Source organism: Gouania willdenowi, chromosome 18 (genome assembly GCF_900634775.1).
Source record: "Gouania willdenowi chromosome 18, fGouWil2.1, whole genome shotgun sequence".
Taxonomy (NCBI): Eukaryota; Metazoa; Chordata; class Actinopteri; order Blenniiformes; family Gobiesocidae; genus Gouania; species Gouania willdenowi.
In genome coordinates, this window is record NC_041061.1 from 7947839 (window position 1) to 7960985 (window position 13147).

General features: G+C 41.8%; 1 protein-coding gene across 11 annotated transcripts in view; it reads left to right on the forward strand.

The window, feature by feature from the left end:
• Positions 1–1294: 1294 nt before the first annotated feature.
• chd3 (chromodomain helicase DNA binding protein 3) overlaps positions 1295–13147 on the forward strand; it is a 69449-nt gene continuing 57596 nt past the window's right edge. For 4 of the 11 annotated variants that reach the window (XR_003676113.1, XM_028474587.1, XM_028474588.1 and 1 more), the window contains exons 1-10: positions 1296–1621; positions 6933–7057; positions 7142–7330; positions 7415–7542; positions 7620–7861; positions 7948–8081; positions 8189–8318; positions 10144–10370; positions 11417–11686; positions 11773–11976. Coding sequence is in view for 9 of the 11 variants with exons in the window: in XM_028474587.1 (XP_028330388.1) it covers positions 1453–1621; positions 6933–7057; positions 7142–7330; positions 7415–7542; positions 7620–7861; positions 7948–8081; positions 8189–8318; positions 10144–10370; positions 11417–11686; positions 11773–11976 (1818 nt within the window). In the remaining 2 variants the exon portion in view is untranslated. Of the gene's footprint in view, positions 1622–6932; positions 7058–7141; positions 7331–7414; positions 7543–7619; positions 7862–7947; positions 8082–8188; positions 8343–10143; positions 10371–11416; positions 11687–11772; positions 11977–13147 lie in introns of all 11 variants that reach the window. The other 7 variants (XM_028474593.1, XM_028474595.1, XR_003676114.1 and 4 more) reach the window with 6 other exon arrangements.

Genomic DNA, 13147 nt, shown 5'->3' on the forward strand with positions numbered 1-13147 from the left:
TTTTCACTAGTACTACTTAGTAACCCTTTTTGCTTCACTAGTACTACTTAGTAACACTTCTTGTCACTAGTACTACTTAGTAACACTTCTTGTCACTAGTACTACTTAGGAACACTTTTTGTCACTAGTACTACTTAGTAACACTTTTTTTCACTAGTACTACTTAGTAACACTTTTTGCTTCACTAGTACTATTTAGTAACACCTTTTCATTACCAGTGACACTTTTCCCACTATTTATCATTATTATTATTTAAATATTTTCTTTTTCACTCTAAACTGTTCATGTTTAAGTAGTTAAATAAAAATACAAACGTTTTCCCTGACAGGATAATATAATTGTGATTATCATTTTGGCCATAATCGTGCAGCCCTAGCTACTATAGTGACTCTTTTTTCACTAGTAGTAATAGTGACACTTTTACACTATTACAATTTACCAGTAACTCTTTTCTCTTCACTTGTACAGTAGCTGAGCACTAGTAGAGCTCTACTGTGTGTGATGTCACTGATATTATAATCTTTCTATTGCACTCTTCTTATCTCGCTTCAATGTCTTCCCACACAAAGCCACATTTTAAGGTCAGCCTTGACACACATGTTGTGAAAATAATAAAAGTGTCTGTGCAGGGATTCCCATGTCATTCCTGCCATCCAGTGGTGATCCTCATCCAGCTGTGGATGAAAGTCTTTCTTTTCTTTTTATTTCCCACGTTACAGAAACAGTCACTGCTCAGCCTCTCACACTGTTTCCATCCCCACCACAACTAGTTAATTTTTTAGCAATACAATCTGATGTAAGTCTGGGCATGGCTGCGGCAGATTTTTTTTCCCAACCCCCCCCCCCCCCCCCCCCCCCCTTTACAATCCCTCCCAAATAATTTCATCCAGGGGGGGGTACTCTCTCTGTCTGTGGCCATGTTTGATAGATTTGTGGCGGATCTGCAATGCAGAAAGTCAGGCTTTGCTGTTGCATGTGATATTCGTGGGGGGGCAGACAGATAGAGGAGGGGGCACACACACACACACACACACAAAACAAGTAACTTCCAGCCCTTCTTCTTCTTCTTCTTCTTCTTCTTCTTCTTCTTCTTTTTCTTCTTCTACTAACAATAATGTGTAGGTTTTTAAGGAGGGAGGGGGCGCCATGGAGAGCCAGGGAGGGAAAGAAACAGCACGAAGGGAGGGAGGGGGGTGCTCTGTAATAATATAGTCAGCCATTTTTTATGTAAGGGGATTTTTTTTTTTTTTTTTTTTTTTCTTATTGGGGGGTTGTTAAAAAATAAATATAAGAGGGCGGCCATCTTTGTTGCTCTGCTTGGTGTAAAATATGCCAAAACGCCCCCCATTTTTTTTTTTTATCCCCGAGCTCGATTTGAATATTAAATAAATATCACAATAATCGAAGCGAAGCTTTTATTTTTTGCTTCTCGGATCCAATGACAGGGATATAATGTGCTCTCCTCTCCGCTCCTGTGAGGAAGTCGAGGTGGTTAATTCCGAGGGAGGAGATTTTGATGAAGAAGAAGAAGAAGAAGGAGAAGAAGAAGAAGACGACGAAGACCGGGATTTAGACGGGAACGGGTTGAACTCGCACCGGGAAACCGCAGCAGTAGAAGCAGGTACGGTAACGGAACACACACACACACACACACACACACACAGACACACACCGGCGTGCACGGCACATACGAAGAAGAAAATGACAACAAGCTCCATTCCAGCACCTCTACACAGTCTTGTGGGCGCATTCCAAAAATATTCCTGACAGTGTCTGTGTCTACGTTTGCACCGCTGTCTGTTTATATCTATGTCTGTGTCTCTGTCTGTCTGGGACCATTTGTTTGTTTACAGACAGAAAACAAAAAAAAAAAAGAAAAAAGATGGAAAGTCACAGGAGCGCGCGTGGAAACGTGCAACTCGAGTCCAGTTTGGAAACAAATGGCAAAACATTGTGTGTCAAACTTCACTTCTAAGTCCCAGTGAAAGTTGAAGTCAAGTTAACACGCGCTGGAAAGTTGCAGTTTTGTGTGTGTGTGTGTGTGTGCGCGTGTCCTCCTGTGTGACACACACACATTAGACAGCCACTGACATGTCAGTGTCAGTGTCAGTGGGTGTGTGTGTGATGTCACCCTCAAGGGTAAATAATGGGAGATCAACACCAACAGTTCACTCTCCACATGTATGCACGACAAAACATACGGCCCGCGGGCCATCACGGGTCCACCAAGAGCTGTAAATGGGCCTGCAGAGTGACAACGGAATGTAAAGAAAATAATGGCGACACTTTCATTAGGAGCACATTTGGGATGTTGAAAATCCGGGTGACACTAAAACCCCGAAACATTTCGGAGACATAGTAAATTCTTCTCTCGTACTGCATGCATAGGCTGTAATATCACAAAGTTGATCAATTTACCAGTTATTAGAGCTACTATCTTTACCAGGGAGAAAATATTTAAGGAAGGGTCTATTCATCCGGCAAGTTTTAGCGTAACAATAGCCCATTGCCTTAGGAATATCTATTCGTACGGGAAGTCATGCGACTTTAGGGGTTTTTTTTAGTCCGTAACGTAGTTTACGGTTAAGGTTATGGTTACGGTTAGTTAATCCGTAACGTAGTTTACGGTTAAGGTTATGGTTAGGGTTCGTTAGTCGGTAACGTAGTTTACGGTTAGGGTTAGTTAGTCCGTAACCTAGTTTACGGTTAAGGTTACGGTTAGGGTTAGTTAATCCGTAACGTAGTTTAGGGTTTATGTTTAGATAGTTAATAGCAAAAAGTCGGAATAGTAAGTAGCATCTCATTGGCCAGTTTAGGTCATGTGATAGGTGACACGTGACCTAAACTGGCCAATGAGGGGTGCTGCGTATGGATAGAATGCCGGTCTGTTGATACGTTTACCGTACGAATAGCCACTGCCAGTATTTATTCCTGGTTATTGTTTTCTGTAATTTTAATGGGCTTTAGTTCCTGGCAAGTAGTTCCTACAGCATTCCGCCAGGTGGCAGCATGTGGGTACATTTTTTTTCCTGAAAAAAATATGTTCTTAAGTATTCAGCTGGGACATATTTTTCCGAAACGTGCCCTTAATGAAAATTTCACTCATGTTGGGCGAACAAAATTAGGGGTGTCCTAATTTTCCTTCATGTTCACTTCTGATACGATACAATATTGGTCCAATACGATATTGTCAGGAATGACTTGTTTTGTTGTGTGAAATGTTAAAAAAAAAAAAAGTTTGATCAAGTGATATTACTCCAGCATTGAAGAATAGAGGGTTTTCATGGCGCGTCATCAACCCGGAAGTCGCCGTATTGGCTGTACCAATCGGTCACACCGTGAAAAACATTTGGAATTTTATAGACTGCCAAAAGTTCTAACAAATCAGGGAGAGCAATGTCAAAAATGATCAGAGGAAGGAGGAGCTTGTGGCTAGCGAAGCTAAACCACGACCTACGAGGTAAAAATCTGAAAAACATCTGAATTTGTTCGGCCCATTTCTTGTCAGGTATGTTTATTGTTGATAGCGGCAACTCTTAACTAATTTTCTAGTGTGATGATAATATAATTCATATCAAGCTACTGCATGTGGTATTACTGACTTAATGTAATCACATGTAATAGCCTGCTACAGTACCAACACAGTTGTTAAAATGTAGTGCTGAAGTGTGCTGTATTTCTCACCGTATTCCAGGTAAAAGATCTGAACTGTTACTGTTATTGCATTACTTACTTTGGCCTTCACAACACATCTGTCATTGATGACTTGATCCACACACCATCTGGTTATAGGTCTCCAAACTTTGATAAGATTTTAGGTCTTCCGCTGCGAATGGCCTTGGCGAGAAAAGCAGGTGGTTGACGATATCAGGATCCATAATAGACGGAAGACTCTCCGGGTCGTCATTGATCCAAGATGAGGGCGCTGACTCGTATGGGTCTGCACCACCAATAAAGCCTAACTTTTCCAAATGTCGTGCCCTTTCCTTCAGACCAAGTCCTTCCCTGTATACCTTTGCATCTATAACGCATGTTGAGTAGCTTTTCTGTGGTTTAGCCATCACAGCGTTTACCTCCGAGTGCCTCCAATATGGCCGCGCATCCGGGTTACAGCCCAGAACATGACATCGGTGAAACACCCTCGAGAGTGAGCAATGTGAGAAAAACTGACCCATTTATTAGAAGTGCGGGGCAGAGTCTGGAATATATATCGGAGATTTTTAATGCAAGCCGATATAATCTGATACTCTTTTTTTTTTTTTTTCCTAATATCAAACCGCTATCCAATATCAATATCGGATCGGGACACCCCTAGTAAAAAATAACAGATAAGGAAGTTTATTTTGAAAAACAAAGATGTTTTATTATAACAAAGGTTTTATAAGGTGGAAGCTAAGTTTATCTATTTATTCATAACTTTCATCAAAAAATGAAAACATGATCATAGTTAACTTTGCATGGAAAGAAACAAAAAAATATAACTTTTATTTAATATAGGCATATGTCATTGTGACACTTTTTATTTCCAGATTTCAACATGTCAACCTTTATTTTTTATTATTGCATCCCATAGTTTGTATGTTTATGTGCCTCCATGTGCTGTAATGATGCTGAATGATATCAAAGGAGTGGAAGTAGAGGAAAACGTTGATAAAGGTTTAAATGATTGTAGTTTCACACTTTATAACATAGTTTGTGGTTTATAGGGAATTAACATCAAAGAAGGTTTTGTGTTTAAGTTCTGGCCTTTCTGTGTAATAGTTTGCATGTTCTCTATAAGCATGTAGATTTTTTCATTCACATTTAATATGGGATTTAAAACTGATTTTATGCAAACATTTGACCACTTGCTCATGGGCCACGGCAGTGATCTTGCTCCTTGTGGGACTAGCATTTGTTTCCATATCACCGCATAGCTCCGGCAGCGGCCTACTCAATCCCCGGTCCTCGCGTTAGCGCTGCTGCCGCTTACGTCGCGTCTTTAGCGGCGCAGCGCACATACACGAGCGGGGGATAAGCGCAGTGTCGGTGGTGTGGAGTCGCTGGTGTGTGTGCTCCGCAACAAAAGACACGCAGACAAAGCACCAGCTAAACACAGCTGATCCACCGGGCTGGCTGCTGACAGAGCCCATATTTTAGTTCAGCTTCAACGCTCGGCTGCTCCTCCGACCTCCTCCATAGCGGGAGCCTCTTATCAGCCCCCAGCGGCGGGTTCATACAGCCGCTCCCTCGGTGGGACACTGTCAGGACACCATGGGGAGTGACAGGCCTGACATTTTTACACCAGATCTATTCCCTGGAAGCAACAAGCATGTTAATTAAGCGACATACAATGAGCCCGCAGGTCCTTCAAGGACAGCGGGTACCCAACTACTGGGTTGTGGTCCAGTGCAGGCCAGGGCCACAAGTATTTGTCCCCTCTTCTGGTAGATTTGTTGAAACAAGTACAGAAAATTTACAAGGTCACTCAAAAATATAATATTGGGCTTTGTCTCCTGCATTGACATGTAAGTGTACATACATTATTTTTCTGGATTTTATGATGATCTGGAGCACGTGTCAAACCTAAGGTCAGTTGGCCAAATTCAGCACGTCGGATGGTTCAAATTGGCCTCCAGAATAGTTTTGGAGAGTTAAAGTTACGGAGAAAGTATGGAATATTAAGTGCTAAGAAGTGTATTTCCTAACCGGTTGCAATAAAACCGCTTCTTCAGTTTCATATATAAAAAATAAAGCTACAAAACGCAAATGGTCAACAAACCACCAATACAGTGGAAAGACTAAAAGTGTATTTTTTGGTAATGAAATGTAATACCTAATTTGATAACATATTTAGATGATAACGCCATAACAAATGTGGTACAGTACAAAATACAAGCATATGTAGAGCGTCTGATTTTCCTATGTATGCTAATTCCCACATTGGTTAACCCATTTTATTTCCATTTTATAGTCTTTCCCTTATTCAGATGTCATCACTCGCTATCAGACTTGCCGAAATCAAGCCAAACTTGCCTATCACAGTAAATTGAGTTAACTTATCACATTTTTATGCTGCAGAAGTGCACCGGAAGCACATTCTGAAATCATGTGGGATTACGTATCGCAAGATTTGGCTTGAGGTTTGTCCGTGTGTTTTTCCTATGCTTGCTATACCTATAGCAACCCGATTAACAGCAAAAAATGATGGTGAAATTGTGCAATATTGTTTCAAAACATGTAGGTGAGGGTTTAATCCTTGTCTTACAGCTATTTCCAATTCTGAAAACCTTTGCCCACCTGTTTATATGGGAAATGATGTTAATGCATGATATTGTCCCAAAATATGCATCGTATTGCAACTTCCGATTGATTTTGTAATATTGCTATTTCCGTTTCAGGAATGGAATTCCGTAATTTCCGTCCATTTTTCTGAGATCAGGGAATGTCTGCCCACAAAATTGTCCAAAACTGTGTGAAATCATTACAATGTACAGACAGGAAACTGACATTTACAAGCAAATCTAGTAGAGACACATGCAAACTGACAGAGGAGCTACTACCACTGTTCCACTGCCCATACCAGCCAAAAATATGGGTTCAAAACCTGGTTTTTACACCAAGACTTGACCAGTGTCTCCCACAGGAGGAGATCCTTTACCAAAAGCTTAGTCAGCCTTGTAGATGCCGTAAACCAATTAATCCAAAATCGCATAGATGGTCCATTACAAGCTGTCAAATTCACTTATGGACCCCTGAAGAACTCTATCTGTTTCAGCACGTGACACCATTTCCACAAGGTCTCAGGTCACCGCGGTCGCCACACTCGGCTTTTGTTATGACTAATCATGTTCAGCACAGATTAGTCGGGTCATTTGCAAGCATTTCGAAGAGATTACCGTGAGGCCATCCTTTTGTTTACACGCTCTCCCCTCCTCTGGTGTCCCCCGTAGCCAAAGAGGCTGAGCTATCAGACAGAGAAGTCCCGTGCAGGAAGAAAGGCCGACCAAAGAAAAAGGACGCGAAGAAGAAAGAAAAAGAGGGGAAACCCGTGAAAACGAAAAAGCGGAAGAAGATTGTAAGTTTGTTTGGCGTTTCCTGGCAGAATTGTTTTAACTTGATGACCATGTTACGTAATGGTTTCCTTTCATCCCTTGTATAGGACAGTGATGTAGAGAAGAACTTGGACAGAGATAGAGATTATGGGGAAAACTCGGACAGCGTCGGCAGCGACTATGGCTCTGCTGAGAGGAAGAAAAAGAAGAAACACAAAGAGAAGAAGGAAAAGAAAATCAAAAAGAGGAAAAAAGACGACGGCGACCGAGACAGCAGCCAGGAGGAGACCACAAAGGTAAACTCAACACCTTCCTCTTTAAAAAAAAAAACCTGCTGAATCCTCCTCCAGTCCGTGGTCACATCGGTGGTGTGTCCTCAGCAACCCATAGAGCAGAAGACCTCAGCCCAGCTGGCCAAGGAGTGGGGTCTGGAGGACGTGGACCATACCTTCACCGAGGAGGACTACAGGGAGCTGACCAACTACAAAGCCTTTAGCCAGTTCATGAGGTGCTTCTCTAGAGTTCACTGCATTACCTCGAAAACAAAACATTCTCTGGACTTCTCTAACATTTCCCCTGCCCCAGGCCGATGATCGCCAAGAAGAACCCAAAGATCCCCATGTCCAAGATGATGACCATTCTCGGGGCGAAGTGGAGAGAATTTAGCTCCAACAACCCCTTCAAAGGCAACGCGGCGGCTGTTGCAGCGGCGGCTGCTGCCGCTGCCATCGCTGTGGCTGAGCAGGTGTCTGCAGCGACCGCCTCGCCTGAGCCGCCTCCGCCACAACCGCCGCCGATTAGGAAGGCCAAGACGAAAGAAGGCAAAGGTCAGTGGCCAATCTTTGGTTTGGAGACAGAAAACCCAAACTAAGTCGCCGTACTGTATGTTCAAATCTCATTCTCATCTTCTTAGGCCCAGGCTACAAGAAACGCAGTAAAAGTCCCAGAGTTCCAGACAAGAAAAAGGCTTTGGCTAAGGCCAAGAAGATGGCGCCCATTCGTATCAAACTATCGCCCGTCGGTGCCAAGAGGAAGAAGAGCTGCTCGGTGAGTAAAAAATTCACACTTCCACTTTTTGCAAATTCGGCTTTGTGTGGCATGACAGACATTAGAGTCAGATGTCGTCTCGGTTGTTTCCCGTCTCGCTTCCTCAGAGTGAGGATCTGGACGAGGATGGGTCTGAGCATGAGAACTCCAGCGTTCACAGCTCATCGGTCCGCTCCGACAGCTCGGGTCGAGTGAAGAAGAACAAGCGAGGACGGCCAGCCAAAAAGAAGAAGAAAAGTGACTACACGCCGTGGCACCAAAGTGCATTTCATGTTTTATATATTCATGTTTAAAGTCATTCTGTGGGGAGTGTTGAACTGTTTTGCGATTGGTCAAAAACTAAGATAAGATCGGAAATCTGGTTTTATTAAGATGTGACAAACAAGTAGTTCATAGTAAAGCTGCTAGAGACGATAATTACCTTCGACAAGGTTTATTTATGCGTTTGTTTGTCTTTTAGGAGCATGACGTGAAAAGTCCTGAAGGTATTTAGACAAAAATGTAGCCAAAGATAGACTTTATGTCATGGAAGATTGTAATGAATTTAAGTGGGGGTTCAGATCAATGTACTGATTCTGGATCAGTTCAAAAAATTGAAAAATCCCTGCATTTAATCATTGATGGATTTTCATAATGTAATGGATATATGTTTATAAAATTTGACTCCGATATGTCCGATTGGTTCCTCAATTACCACAATCTCTTATTGACATTTTCTGCAAAATTTTGCGCGTGGCATTGTGGGATGTGGAGTCCCATAAACAAATGAATAGACGTGTTTTTACTTCATTCTTACTGTGATTTCTTGCAAGAGTGATTGGCTTGACTCCATTTTTGTTCTAGTTTGTTCCCGGTATTCCCGGTGTTATCACCTCTCTCCTAAAACATTCAATTTTGGCCGGATTCACATCTATTCGAGTAAATGCCAGAATTGTTCAAAAAAGTCAAATTTTTCTGCAATTATTTAACACAATTTCCACAAATTAAATAAAAATTGGTCACAAAATTAATTAAATTTGAAAGAGCAACTCCTGCAGGGACTTATTGCTTGGATACTGTTAGCGCCTTACATACTTTATGTATGATTTAAACGTTGTGTAAAGTACAAACTTGGGTACATTGATCAATGTTTTTTTAATTTCTATTCACATACCCCCATGACAATTTGCGTACCCCTGGGGGTACCCGTCCGTACCCCACTTTGGGAACCGAGGGTCTAGAGGACTCCACTACGGAAGCGGATTACGGCCAATTTTGATGGTGAAAATTATTTTGGCCAAATCAAGAATAAAGTTGAAATTTTGAGTATAAAGTTGAAATGTCGAGATTAAAGTTGAAGATTCGAGATTAAAGTTGAAATTTCGAAAATGAACTCAAAATACAATGCTGTGATAAAAGTCGAAGGTTTGCTAATAAAGTCAAATCTGCGGAAGCTGACGAGGTCCAATTCACCATATGACACCAAACAGCAGATTGTGGTCGTCTAGAAAATGTTATGAATTGATGAATGTGTTAAACTATACTTCAAAGTTGGGTTTAATAACAGAGATTCTTTCTCTTTTAGCTCATAAACACGGTATTGTTATCGCTTTAAGGACTTTGAAGAGATAGTGCCAAAAACTAAATCTGTTCAGAAGGAAAAAACAGTCCAAGCTTTTCGACTTTAATGTCATATTTACATTTCAACTTTATTCTTGAAATTTCTACTTTAATTTTGACATTTTGACTTTATTCTTGATTTGCCCAAAATAAATTTCTCCATCAAAATTGACCCTAATCTGCTTCCATATTCCACATCCCACAATGCAATGAGAAAAACTTTTCCAATGGTGTCAAAGGGAGAGTTTTTACGTTGGAGATCAAAGCCAACTTTTGAGCGATAATTTCAACCGTTTACATCTTTTTTCGAACAAATCTTCAATTTATTGATCCATGATGCCTACACTGTCTTTATTTGATTGAAAAAAAAATGTATCGCCACTAGCAGCTTTAGTGTAAAAAAATGACGAGTGACAGTATTTATCGTAAACTAACCTTTTAACCCTTGTTCGTTTTGTCATTGATATTTTTGGCTCTCCTCCATGTGTGGAACGTGACCATCCGTCCTGTCCAGCCCCCGGTGAGGAAGAAGGTGACGGATACGAGACCGACCACCAGGACTACTGCGAGGTGTGCCAGCAGGGCGGGGAAATCATTCTGTGTGACACGTGTCCTAGAGCGTATCACCTGGTGTGTCTGGAGCCTGAGCTGGACAAGGCTCCCGAGGGGAAGTGGAGCTGCCCTCACTGTGTGAGTTCCTCCAATCAGAGGATGTGGGTTCCTTAGCGGTTCTTTAATACAGGGGTTTTCAACCTTGGGGTCGCGAGACACTGGGAGGGGGTCGCCAGATGCCTTTAAGAAACAGAATATTTTTTTTTAGCAACTTGAGCCATTTTTTGCTTATTTTTACCCTTTTTCTTTACCTACACCAAACGTGCCATATTTTAACCTATTTTCATCACTTTTTCTTGCCATTTTTTTGCTCCTTTTAATGTATTTTTTGCTACATTACTCCCATTTCTGCCACTTCAATTCCTTTTCTGCCCATTTGTTCTACTTTCAAGATATTTTCTTCACTTTTAAACCCTTTCCATCACTTTTCCACCTAATGTCACACATGTTGACTCATTATCGTCACTTTTAACCTCTCTTCACCGTATTTCACGCTTATTTTGGCCAATTTAACAACAATATAATGTTGTCATGACCAATTATTTGCCAGTTTAAACTAATTGTTCCCACTGTTTTAAGCTAATATTGAAACTTTAAACCCTTTTTACCACATTTTCTGTCCGTTTTTGACAATTTATTTTGCAACTTTCAACCACTTTCTGTGGTTTTTAAAATCCCATTTCACCACCTTTTCCACCATTTCTTGTAACTTTTAACCCATTTTATTTCTGATTTAAAAAAAAAAAAAAAAAAGGATTTAAATCTTTAAGATGATTATATGCTATGGCGCAAATAATACTAAACATCCTGGATGACAGTGGATATTATTCAGATAAATAAATAAATGTGGTTTTCACAGATTCATAGAACAATGGACCATCATTTTGCTGATTTTATGGAAGGACCCCAAAAATCTCTCCCATTTATTCCCCCTTATAGATGGTCCTGTCTCCACATGACTGTTCTTTAATGTTCATGTCTGTGTTCAACCACCTTCAGGTGCGGTGGGGGTCCCTGGTCTCTGGCATCTTTATTTTGGGGGTCGTGGGCTGAAAAGTTTGAGAACCACTGCTTTAATGCACTAAAAACTCAGGTTTCTTGAGGTTCTATTTCTGCGCTCCCAGGAGAAAGAGGGCATCCAGTGGGAAGCGAAAGACGAAGACTTCGAGGACTTTGAGGAGGACAGCGAGGACAGGGTGATGTCAGAGGTGGGTATCGGTGTCCACACGGGGGCCGAGGAGGAGGAGGACGACCACATGGAGTTCTGTCGGGTTTGCAAAGACGGCGGTGAGCTTTTGTGCTGTGACACGTGCACGTCGTCCTACCACATTCACTGTCTGAACCCGCCGCTGCCGGAGATTCCCAACGGAGAGTGGCTGTGTCCACGATGCACGGTTGGTGCATTATTAGGTTTATGCTCCTTATTCTGTTTGTGTCTCACTAAAATCTCTTAAGAAAATGAGCTCTGTGTTCTCGTCAGTGTCCGCCAATCAAAGGACGAGTGCAGAAGATCCTCCACTGGCGATGGGGTGAGCCTCCCACCCCCATTCCTGTTCCTCCTGCTCCTGATGCTCTGCCCGACGCTCCTCCTCCTCCACCAATGAAAGGCAGAGCGGAGAGGGAGTTTTTTGTGAAACTGACTGGACAATCGTACTGGCACTGCACCTGGATCACAGAGCTGCAGGTACGCACAGGCTCACACGGGTTGAAACGGGAACACCACTAACACCCGTTGTGGTTGACGAAGCTTATTCAAGGGTGGGGGGAGCACGTTTGTGTTATACAGTTCCCCAGCATCAGCATGAAGCTTCGCCAAAAGCATAAATAGTTGCGGAAACGTGTGTACAGAGAAGCGCAGCACGTTTGATACATCAGGAATTTGCTGTAGCAAAGGACGCACGCAGCTTTTTGTGCGTGTGCACCCTTTGTACACATTGCTCACGGTTTTAGTCATTTAGTTGTCTAGAGCAGAGATGGGTAACTCTTATCACAGCAGAAGCCACAAAAATGTAATTGTCTGATCTGAGGGACACATTATCAACATTCATGTCATTCATGGTTTAGAATAATCAAAAGAATTTGTGCGTTTTTCTTGTGTCGTATTGGGTCATTTTTTTTGTCAGTTTGTGTGTTTTGTTGCCACTTCGTATGTTTTGTGTTGCTTTGTTTGCTTTTGTTGTGTTTTTGTGTGTTTTTCTAGTTTTGTGTATTTTTTTGGTCACTCATAAGCTTTTGTGTGTTTTTTTTTGTCATTTTGGGCCTGTACTACAAAGCTGGATAAGTACATCTGGGATATCTTTCCATTAGCGGACTACACCAACCCAAACATTCTACATCAGAGAATATCTGTCCTACGAAGCACGATATAACCACGTTCACTTAAGACGGGTGATTTCAGCCTGGCTACATGCACGCTCTAGTGAAATGGGTGGAGATTGCGGTGTCAGACCAACCACAATCACGGAGAAGCTGTCTAGAGCAACCTATGTCACAATCGAGGAATAATTCTTTCAAAATATGAAGAATTAAAATCCATAATTCAGACCAAAATCAACGCTGTTAATGCAGAAAAAGCAGGAAGAAAAGAATGCAGACAGTAAGCTGCAGACACTGTTAATGCGTAAAAGCGTGAGATTATACAATATTAAAATGTTTCTATTCAGGTAGTCCTCCTCAATTTATCACACACACACTGGGATGAGAGCGCATTGTTTCACTGTAGTATGTTCTTGCTGATGCTGACGGCGTCACTATAGCGTATGTAATGTATGAATGAATGAATGAATGAGTTAATTCATCCACGAGACAGTGTCTCTCCACAGGCTTCATCAACTGACTGTAGGTCAGTCCATCAG